Below are 11248 nucleotides of genomic sequence, written 5' to 3' on the forward strand. Positions count from 1 at the left end.
TGTTTATATTTCTTTAAGTTTACTTCTCCTTATTTTTTATTCGAGTAACTTACAATTAAAGAAATAATTGAATCTAGTGAATATCTAAGAAAGGGAAAATTTTCAATTAGGAATAGTCAGCGAAATGTTAATTCAATCTCCCCTTCTTAAAATTTTTGAGGCCATTTGTCTAACAGTATTTACTCCCAAGGCCTAAACTCCAAAGAGTCCGTCAGGGCATCTCTCTCTGGATTCAGGTCCAACCCAGAAAACATTTTAGCACACAGATTCTATCTATGAACTGTACAAAACACACAACTCTTTAATTGTTCTCAAAATAGTTTTATCTCATTGTGCTTGTGATTAAACTCTTCGGGTCCCCATAGTGGTTCCTATCACAATACTTGTCACGCATTAACTCGTCGCCCTTAAAGGATCTTAACATTAACTCATCACCCTTAAAAGGTCTTATAGTCGTGCGATTGTACAATTCATAGTTCATAACTCAATGCACACAACATCACAATGCACACAACATCTCAATCACATACATACTCAATTTATCACATACACTTGATCCCAATCACAATGGTATAATGTCAATTTTACACGTTATCACACCTCATGAATCATATACACTTTACCTATGAACTATGCTATACACACAACTACTCAATTGTTTTCAAAATTATTTTAACTCATCGGGTTCCCACAGTAGATCCCATCACAATATTCGTCGCCCTTAAAGGGTCTTACAATTGTGTGATTGTACAATTCATAGCTTCCAACTCAATACACATGTATTTCATCAATTATCACATGTTCAATTTATCACATAATCCCAATTTGAATCACCATTTCATAATCTCAATATAACAACAAAAGGTTTATCATAACATGGGGAGTATAACCCCTCAAATAATTTCACACAATTATATCAAAATCAATTAATCCAAATCATAGGTAAAAATGAAAACACCAATGACACTCAATTTTATCAACCAATTCGCATCAGGACATTAATATTGTATTTATAATCATATAGGAAAAATTCAATAATTCAATAAACATTCCAAAATAAACCTCAATTTAATCCTTTAAGGATCTCTACACATGTTCATTCTAACCTCAATTGCGATAAACTCATCTCTTACGTCTAAGCGGGCTCACATGTGCATTGTGACAACAATAGCAACATCTCTAACGGTTTTTTGAGATTCCTCAAGTTTTTCCTCCAATTGAAAATATAGGGTTACCAAACATCAAAGAGAAAAAGGAATTGAGGCCTCCATTTTGTACTTCTTCGTGCGATTCTGTTTTCTCTCTCCATAAATATTATCTCGCAAATCCCAATAGTGAAGGTTTGTGAAAACGAGTTAGGTTTTTTTGAGCATTCGGAGGTGCAGGCCCTAGAATCATAATGACTCTAGATCTTTTGAGTGATTCTTCACAAACTTGGGTTTATGTTCAATTGTCAAGGCTGAACGCTGGGGACTGTTTCAAGGCCTCAACTCTCAAATTAGTCAAGGATATGATTAGAAATAAAATAAAAATGAAAAGAAAACCGATAGTAGCGATGAATTCTCAAACTGTTATTTTCCTTACTTAAGGGAATAGTTCCAAGCTTCCAGCTACTCATCATTACTACAATATTTTCTTGGTTTTAGGTCAAAACTACAATCTTATTAAAGACATTAAGAACCTACACAGTACTAGGCCATGTAATACAGGAAGCCAACAAACAGTCTCTCACCAAATTGAGCCACATAGGATCCTTTGAGGGCTTGGATCAACAATGTATGACCAAGGAACCTAAATAAGCAAGAGTTAAACTTAGTCAAAAACAATTTATAATAAGGAGTAAGCCTATACCAAGAAATGTTCAAGTTAATATTCGATAGGTCAAATTAAGAAAATGACATGCCATCACTAGTAAATCATTTTATGATTCAACTTGACTTAGCAGCCATAGAACTACACCAAGTATGCAAGGAAAAACTAGAAGCAAGAAAGTGGGGTGTTATTAAGGAAGTCCCTAGCAAATTTATGCCAAACACATGCTCAAGTTTCAACATAATTTGCAACATCTAATTAAGAGTGTTTTGCTTGTAGTGATTTCTATCTCTAAAGCTACAAAGAACAAGCGCGAGTGAATCAAAACACAAGTTTCAGACATATGTTCACTTAATCAGTTAATTGTAGTGTTGTCAATGCCTGCCACTAGTCTTCATATATTTTGGAGTGACAATTACTGGCTTTCTCATCTAAACAAAGATCTCCTTAGGCTTTATCTTATCCACTAAATGCATAAAAAGTAAAAGTTGCCAAGATTATTGCCTTGCACAGATTATACGTAACATATACAAAAAATATATGTGAAGTTTCTGGAAGATACATAACAGCATGCAAACAATATAGGAATAACAGGGGAGAACGAATTGAAAACAATAACACACGAGAAAGGCAGAAAGCTATCTGTTAGGAGCCAAAATAGGAATGGTAAAACTCAAGTAATGTTGATACTGAATTGGAACAATATCAGAGGTATAAACCTCTTTTACAATGTTGCAATCCAAGAAAATATAAAAAGAAAAATAGGGTAATGGCTTATAGCTGGAGACTAGCTCCTTACAAGATGAAAGATAGAAAACAAACAATAACAGAAATTAGAGAACCCCTTTCCTGAGGCAGAACTTCACTCAGCCTAGCCAATATTGATATTTGATACTAATTTTTTGATACTACCCCTTATTCGATTACCACAACTACACCCATTAGATAACCTTCTCTCTCCTCCCTCTCTCCCCTTGCCACCTGTCATTTTCTGTTATATTCTCTCTCCTTCAACCACATTAGCATGTTCCACTCCTCACTTCTTCCTCTATGGGTCTAATTTCTCTTCCCTGCCACTACCACACTCATTCATGATTGGCCTGTGACTATCCTATTATAGGTGTTACAAGCATTGAATTTTATGTTGCAAACTTACAATCTGAGAACTCAGAAAGACCGAACTTTAGCCAGCAATGCAGAGGTACTATACATGCTTAAGGCTTTTCAAAAATGCATTTTGAGCTCTTCCTATTTTGAAATTACCAAAATGCTTTTCAAAATGATTGTATCTAGATCTACCATGAAACTAATTCTATGAAATTTCAGATGTGAAATTGAATGACAATATAACAGCTACATCTTAGCCTTAAGTGAAAAGAAGGATTCGATCCAATTTCATGATTTAAAGTTTCACAGTCATAATGCAACATACAACACTAGCAAACAAAACCACTTCAGATTCTTCAGTCTAGTATGTGTCCTTTTTTCATCGGTAGTTTTGTTCTTTAAGGATGATCCAGACTGTTGTAATACATACCATGCAAAAACTTCAAAGACAACATAAACTGATTGCCACTAAAAGATATTTGTTGTCATTTGAAAAGAACTCAAATAAAAACTAGTTTTCTGTTGCAGTCTCAATTCAGTTGTAAACAGAATATTTTACTCATCAGCATTCTCCAACAAAAAAATAATAAATTTTTTGTCTCAGACACATTGCTCCCCATAGTGTAGTTTCATAAAAAAAAAAAACATCCATGACATGGATGGAAGAGAGTCTCACTGTATCATGGAAAAAACAGAAGCATAAAATAAGTAAAACTGAATAATATGGAAAAAACACTACCTGAAGATTTAATCAATTCTACGTTGTGGAGAGTTTTGAAGTAGGTACTCCACTGCTCTCTTTAGTTGCTCAAAAGATATATCTGCAGATGGTTGGTTCTCCAAAATCAATGACTTCAATTGAACAAAGCAGGGAGGCTGAGTACTCACCGAAACAGGATTTGATATATCCTACACAATTAGAGTGAATAGGAGGCATATTATAATTGACATTCTTAATTGCAAGATTGAGTATCGGCTAAAAATTTGACACAAGAACACCCATCTTATGAGCATTATGAAAAAAATAAAAGATGTAAAGAGGAGAAAGCATAGTAACTAACCCGTAGTATTGTCAGAAGGGTACCCGAATAGAGCCTCAGTATCCTTACATTGGTGAGAACTTGCAGCCAGCTTATGATGAGTAAGTCTGTATTCGGAAAAAGTGTATAACCAAGGGTGTCAATGGTTACTTCTTCAAGGAAAGAAAGATTGCATGCGGAGGAGATTGTGTGATTATTATGACCCGTGACTGTGAGAGAACTAAGGTTTGGAGTAGAAAGCGCAATTTTGTAAGCTCCTCCTTCAAAGCTACCACTTATGGTCAAACTAGAGAGGCTAGAATTTGATATAGAGAGGAATTTTGCATCTTTATGCAATGAACAACCATCAAGTATCAAAGTATTCAGCACATTACAGGTAGAAAACGGCTCAGCATAGTCATTGTCCCTTGCAGTAAAAGAGACAGCCTCAAGTTGCAAGCTTTTTAATGCTGGCATGTTCAGAGATCCTGGAAGTGCTACAATCGAGGTGTCAAAAGAATTAAATGAAAGCTTCAGAAATGTCAAGGACTCACAGGAAAAGATGTAGGGGCGAAACTCGAAACTCTGTCTGAAGCTTAAATTTAGAGATACTGTAAACTGCTGAACATTGTGCAGCACAGCATATTTCATCAGCCTATTGAAGAGCTTGGGCTCTGCCATACCGCGACGCGTGAATTCAAGATTGAGCAGGGAAACTGAACCATCTCGGCCAGACAGAACGCGAGACACAAATTTGTTGAATTTGACAACATTGTTAAAGAGGGTTGTATTGAATCCAAGATAAGTTAGACGCTTCCAAAGGTCCTTCCATCTTTTAGACAAGACACAAGTTTGTACAGCATATTTTGTGTCCATAAATTCCATTATGTGGAGCACAACACAGTCAGGCAACTCACTCAGCCTGTCCCTTTCCTCTTCTCTGTCACTTCTGCTTCGCTTCTGTTGTCTCTTATCTGTCGTCATCTTCAACATTCCCTCAGTTTCTTTTCCTTCCATTGATACCTGACCAAAGAAACGTTTGACAAATATTTCACATACTATAGATTAAGATCATAGCAGATATTCATAACCTCTGAAATATTCCATTTTTTAAGGTTTAAATGTTTAATTACAGTTTGGTTCTTTAAATTTTAATCTGAGATTTTGGTTCCTTATATTTTGTTGTCTTTTTTTTTTTTTTAAGTTGGTGTTTTTTAACTTTGGTTTCTGTAAATTTGTGTGTTTTTAATTTTGATTTATGTAAGTTTTTTTTTTTGTTCATTTTTAGCTATGTATGTAAGTTTGTGCTTTTTTCAATTTTAATCCTTTAAGATTTTAATATTTCTTCTTTTTTAGTCTTTGTAAGTTCACACTAAAATTGAAAAAAAAAAAATCAAACTTAGAGGGACCAAATTGAAAAATTACAAACTTATATGAACTAAAAATGAACAAAACAAATTCCATGCACAAAAACTGAAAAAAAAAATGTAAACTTATGGGAACTAAAAATAAATAAAAAAACTTAGAGACACTAAAATTAAAAAAAAATGCGAACTTATGAGGACAAAACCACATTTAAACCTATTTTTCAACTGAATTACATTGTCTATTAATATTGACATCCTTTGTGTTTTTTTTGGGATCTTGTTACATCAATCTCGTTTAAATGAATTTGACATCACACTTTAACTTCAAAATCTTAATATTACAATAGTCCCCCCCCCCCCCTTTTCAATTGTGATTCTCTTCCACATGGTAGTTTCCCCCTTGAGTGGAAGTCATTTTCAATTCAAGGGATCCCCATGTTCATGGATTCATTTTCGTCTTCTTCACTTGTTCAAGCCAATCACTAAGTCAAATCATCGACTCTAATATCAATTGTTGGGAAATCCGATGGGGTATTAGGGATATTTACACTAAAGGGCCATGAGTAACCATATAAATGAACTTGACACTACACTTTAACCTAAAACCTTAAGGTTCATACTTATGGGTCTTTTCTTCACATATATGATGCTCAACATTCTAATTCCTATACGATGTGAGACCTCACCTCACACTTGTACTTTAAGAATCTTCTCGTCAAGTGTGAGTTTCTTTCACATGGTAATTTTCCTCTCAAGTGGAAGAAATTTAAAATCCATAAGTAGTACCCAAAGGTAACCCATAGAGCTTGCTTAACCATGACTGCCCAGACTTGCCTAGTCATTGCTGCCAAAATGCTCTAGTACCCCAAAGAGAAAAATTAAAGAAAACTCACCCACAACATAATGTTGCATTTGTGCGAAGGAGAAGAACAAAAATGTTAGCTACACATTGTGTATGCATCAGACTCAATCACAAAAACAAAAATAAGGAAAGAAAAAATATGTACCCACACCTGACGATTGTGATTCCTAAAATGAAGAACAACAAAAACCTTTGAATATAACTGAAAGGTACAAACATTAGGGGCAATCCAGAAAACTTAGCAACCGAAATTGTTCTTCAAATGAAGAAGATAAACAAACTTCTAATAATTAAGTTTTGTCAAAGGTAAAAACGAAAAAGAAAAAAGAAGAAGCTTACCCATCACACTACCTTTAGATTTGTTGAAGAAGATGGAAATCGCAAAAGGAGGAAAAGAAGAGGGCATAAGAGCCGGTGACTAGATGTCGAGGATTTAAGGGATTTTCTAGAAAAGGAAAAGGAAAAATGACAAAAGAAAAATCATTCTTCTCACTATGACCGACAACGACAATAACTTGATAGTTAGGGTTTGGCCAAGGTGCTATTTTCTGGAATTTTTTTGGGGGAAATGAATAATAGAATGTGAGAAACGTTTTAATCGATTTACTTTTTCAAGCTGCGGCCCTAACAAGCCAAAAATCGCATTAGAGTCGGTGACCAGAGGAGGTTTTTTGAGGTGTTGTCTGAAAGATTTTGAAAGAAGAGAGAAAAGAATAAACTAAATGGAGAAGAAAGAAAAAAACTGATTAAAACTAATAAAAAAGAGAACAAATAGGACAAACTTAGATATTTAGATAGTAGTTTAGGCAGCATTTATAAGAAGTTGACATGTGTCCTTAGTGGAGCCATTTTAATCAAAGTAACTGACTGATTGATTGACTGAATGAAGTAATTGATAATTAATGATAGGCGGCAAAGTTGGATCCATGTGTGACCTAGACCTTTCTTACAAAATATTTTCAAGTTTATGAATAATACAAAACAAGGTTACAAATTGAGTTTGTTGTGTCACAATTAGAAAGGAAGTGGAATATATGAGATCCTACATAATTAGAGTGAATTGAGGAATGCAAAAATTGACATACAAACAAAAATATGTTATGGGCATTAAGAAAAAATATAAAGGCAATGACGGATATGGAAAATCCTCCCTTGAGATCCTTTATGTATATATAAGAATTAAAAAAAAGAAAAATTAAAAATAAAGATAATAATAAAGAAACATATATAAGAAAATAGATTTTTGAGTTTATATATACTTAATTTTATTTTAGTAATAGATCGTATATCTAGTTTTACACATGAAATTAATAACAAATATTTTTTGTTAAAATTATTATTCATTAAATAATTATTTATTAAATTTTAAATATTTAAATATATATGTAAAAAAATTGATCTCACCTTATGGTTTATGATTATGGGAAACAATTGTGAATTGTGATTTGTGATGATGAAGACTAAGAACTTGTCACAACGGTGTAGGGCTTTGCTCGTCTGCAATGAGATTATGGTACTCGACCAAGAATCTATCGAAGGGGACACAATAGGCAATGGTGTCAGAAAATCGTGGTAATGTTTGACAAGACATTTCAGTTAATTTTTATTTTTTTTTAATTAGTTGAAAAACTCATTTAATAGTTCGATAGATAAGTTTTTTTAATAGTTTCTCAATAACTTCTAACATTTTTTGAAACTTTACTTGAAGTATCTTTTTTTAAAAAATGCTAGCTTCTAGCTTCTAATTTCTATTTTTTTTTTTCATTTTTATCCTTAATATATTTATCAAATTTTTTGTTTATCCATTTTAAATAAATTATGAATTTATTTTTTTCTAGTAATTTTACAATTTTCAGCTATTTTAACAACTAGTTTCACAGAATATTTTTAAATTAATAAGGTATCTTTTTAGTTTTCAACTAGCTTTCGAGCTTTCAACTAATTTTGTCAAACATAGTCCATGAAAATAGTATGTTTGAATTAGAGTATCAAATTAAACCTAAAAAATAAACTAAAAGACCAAAATAGACATTAAATAAATTCTTAATGATAAATTACAATAATAGTTTATGAATGTATAAGGATTTTATTATCTCATTTTCAATCTAATTTTTCAATAACTTTCTCGAGCATTCTATTTTACAAGTAACAAAATTCTTTTCAAAAAGATGATATCTAATTCTACAGTGAAACTAAACCTAAGAAATTTTAGATGTGAAGTTGAACATGAAAAATGGCTAAATGTCATCTTTAACCAATCATCTAGAATAAAAAATTTACAATGACAATGCAATAGACAACACTAACAAAGTCGGTTTGGATTCTTCAGTTTATTACTTGATCTTTTCTTCCACTACTACAAAACATAGTTTTTACGATGGTGATTCGACCCTGGTTATATCAAAACCGTTGTCATTTTGAAGGTGGTGACATTTTTGTAATTAGTGTGACTTTTTCAATGATGGTTTTTGAAAAATCGTCTTTGAAATTGGTAATCGATGGCAATTTTGGTACGACCCATCATTGAAATTGACAATTCAAATTCTTTGCAAAGTGAAGTATTTTTTTCTCATGCCTGGTTTTAACCTCTGAGTTCGTCTCACTCATACCTCACCTTCTTTGTTCCCTCTGTCTCTCTGACTCAGTCACACCCTAAAAAGTGTGACATCCTCTACCCCTCACATATATACTAGTAAAGGAATAAAAATTCAAATATTAATTAAAAGTATTTTTTTTTTACATTTTTAAATACAAGTCTTTCAAAGGGATAAAAGGCTCACATTCACTTTCTTCTATATGATATTCAAACTTGTACAAATAAATAATAAAGTCATCTCGGTTCAAACAAGATCGTCTAAGACTTCATACAATTAATATAAAACCCTATATCCCAAAGACACATCCTATCAGAGCGTTGTGTCTCGACGTCCTTTACCACAAGGTTCCTTAAAGCAATTCACCTAGTCATCTGCTCCCCGAACACAAGTTCAAGATCATCACAGGATCCAAACACAAACAACACACATCAATTTCACAGCAATTTCTCATTGGGACATCAACTGATTCATCAAACAAATATAATTCACCGTAATAATTATAAGGATAAAATGAAAATTGCAAAAACACCCCAAAACTTATTTCAATTGATACTTTAAGGATCCATACACATGTTCTCACTAATCCTCAATTATCAGAGCGTTGTGTCTCGACGTCCTTTAGCACAAGGTTCCTTAAAGCAATTCACCTAGTCATCTGCTCCCCCGAACACAAGTTCAAGATCATCACAGGATCCAAACACAAACAACACACATCAATTTCACAGCAATTTCTCATTGGGACATCAACTGATTCATCAAACAAATATAATTCACCGTAATAATTATAAGGATAAAATGAAAATTGCAAAAACACCCCAAAACTTATTTCAATTGATACTTTAAAGATCTATACACATGTTCTCACTAATCCTCAATTGTGAATAACTCATCTCTTACCTCTAAGCGGACTCACATGTCTTCCGACAGCGATCGCGGCATCTCTAGCGGTTCCCTGAGATTCCTCCAATTTTTCCTCTGACTGCTCCGATAGAGTTCTCAAACGTCAGAGAGACGGAGAAGGGATTGAAACCTCCACTTGTACTGTCTTCATGTGATTCTGTTTCTCCCTCCACGAATATTATCTCGCAAATCCCAACGGTGAAAGTGTGCGCAATTGCATTTCGTAATACATATCCAACTTTCATGAAAGTCCAACGGTTGATGAAACCGGGATCGTAGTTTTACTGAAACTGTTTTTGGTTTTTGCGGGAAAAGAGAAAGCTACGGTGCGAGAGGTATGTCTCTTAGCTCCAACATGTTTTTTCAATTTCCAACGGTGAGAATGCTCATAATTGGGTTGTGAACGTGCTGATAAAATTTCACGACGATCCAATGGTGAATGATTCTGAGATCATCGTTTTTCTGAGACGGGTTAGGTAGACTGCGGGAAAAAGAAAGAGTTTTGAGAGGAGAAAAGAGAAAAACGAAAATGAAGCGAAGAGGAAGACACCTGACTTAACATAGCTATTTATACCTAGGGTGCTCAGTCTATTATTTGCTCTATATTTATTTATTTATTTATTTTTACGAAAAAATGGGATGTTACAAAAAGCGTCTATGTCGAAGTTGTCCAGTGTAGTTGTCGAAGCTCGTGTGTGTTATTGTCGTCATCATTGCATGCCCTCGCCCTCACAATAGCTTCACTCTCTCATCGTTTGTAAGGTTCATTTTCCCTCGCTCATTCCCCCTCGCGGTCTTCCTATCTTTGTTTGCTTATAATTTGTGTTAATGACATGTTTGTCTGTGTGTGCTTGGTTGGAACATATGTAGAACACTGTTGAACTTTTCTTTAGATGGTGATTTGGAATGTTGTACTTTGGTCCCTATATATGGTCGTTTTGGAATGGAATTAAGTTTTTAGAATGGTAGGTGTGACTTCATTATGGTGATGGATTTGTGGTTAGCTCATGGTGCTTCTAGAAGATTCAAGCTTTTAATTAAGCAAAGTCAAAATTGAAAACCTTAAAAATGAAATTTCCCAAATTTGAATGGAATCATGTGCCCTAACCCACATCGCACTTTTCGTCGTTTTATTCATCGTCCTTCTTCGTCAGCAGCTAAGGCATCACATCCATCTATTAATATCGAAAGACCAAAAGAAATCAAGAGAAAAATTGGGGAAGCGAAAAAGAGAGAAAATGAAAGGTAGAGTGAGGGAGATGGAGTGTTTGGGTTAGGTCTAGTGGATTGTGATGTTGGATCGATTGTTTGGGTTCGAAGAAGGAATGGTTCGTGGTGGCCAAGTCAAATACTTGGCTTTGATCACCTTTCTACTTCTCATCTTACTTCTCCTTGTTCAGGAACTCCCGTTAAGCTTCTCAGAAAGGAAGATTCCAACAAGTAATTGTCTTTTTTTTCCTTTTATTACATTTATTATTCTTATTCAATAATTCATATCACACTTTCTTGATTATTATAGTGTTCCTTTGTTTGAGTTTAGCCACTAGCAATTAAGTTAAAGTTTATGTGATTGTGAGTGTGAGT

General features: G+C 33.8%; 1 protein-coding gene across 3 annotated transcripts; it reads right to left on the reverse strand.

Annotated features, from left to right (window-relative positions):
• Positions 1–1550: 1550 nt before the first annotated feature.
• On the reverse strand, positions 1551–6888 carry LOC114367538 (F-box/FBD/LRR-repeat protein At1g78750-like). Of its 3 annotated transcripts, none has more exons than XM_028324735.1 (5): positions 6519–6888; positions 6313–6369; positions 3981–4961; positions 3659–3828; positions 1551–1791 (listed from the first exon to the last, which is right to left on the reverse strand). In XM_028324735.1, the coding sequence occupies exons 3-4, from the start codon at positions 4953–4955 to the stop codon at positions 3667–3669; spliced, it is 1137 nt and encodes a 378-aa protein (XP_028180536.1). In that variant the 5' UTR covers positions 4956–4961; positions 6313–6369; positions 6519–6888; the 3' UTR covers positions 1551–1791; positions 3659–3666. The 3 variants fall into 3 exon arrangements, with proteins under 3 accessions (XP_028180536.1, XP_028180535.1, XP_028180537.1); XM_028324734.1 differs by having other exon boundaries at positions 6507–6888; XM_028324736.1 differs by lacking the exon at positions 6313–6369 and having other exon boundaries at positions 6507–6888.
• Positions 6889–11248: the final 4360 nt, after the last annotated feature.

This window comes from Glycine soja, chromosome 9, assembly GCF_004193775.1.
Source record: "Glycine soja cultivar W05 chromosome 9, ASM419377v2, whole genome shotgun sequence".
NCBI classification, from domain to species: Eukaryota; Viridiplantae; Streptophyta; class Magnoliopsida; order Fabales; family Fabaceae; genus Glycine; species Glycine soja.

Excerpts from the sequence above, each read along its gene's own strand:
- LOC114367538 (XM_028324735.1), bottom strand. The coding sequence starts at position 4,955 with ATGGAAGGAAAAGAAACTGAGGGAATGTTGAAGATGACGACAGATAAG. Across the intron at positions 3,829-3,980 it reads CCCTTCTGACAATACTACGG|GATATATCAAATCCTGTTTC; the intron begins GTTAGTTACTAT and ends CTAATTGTGTAG.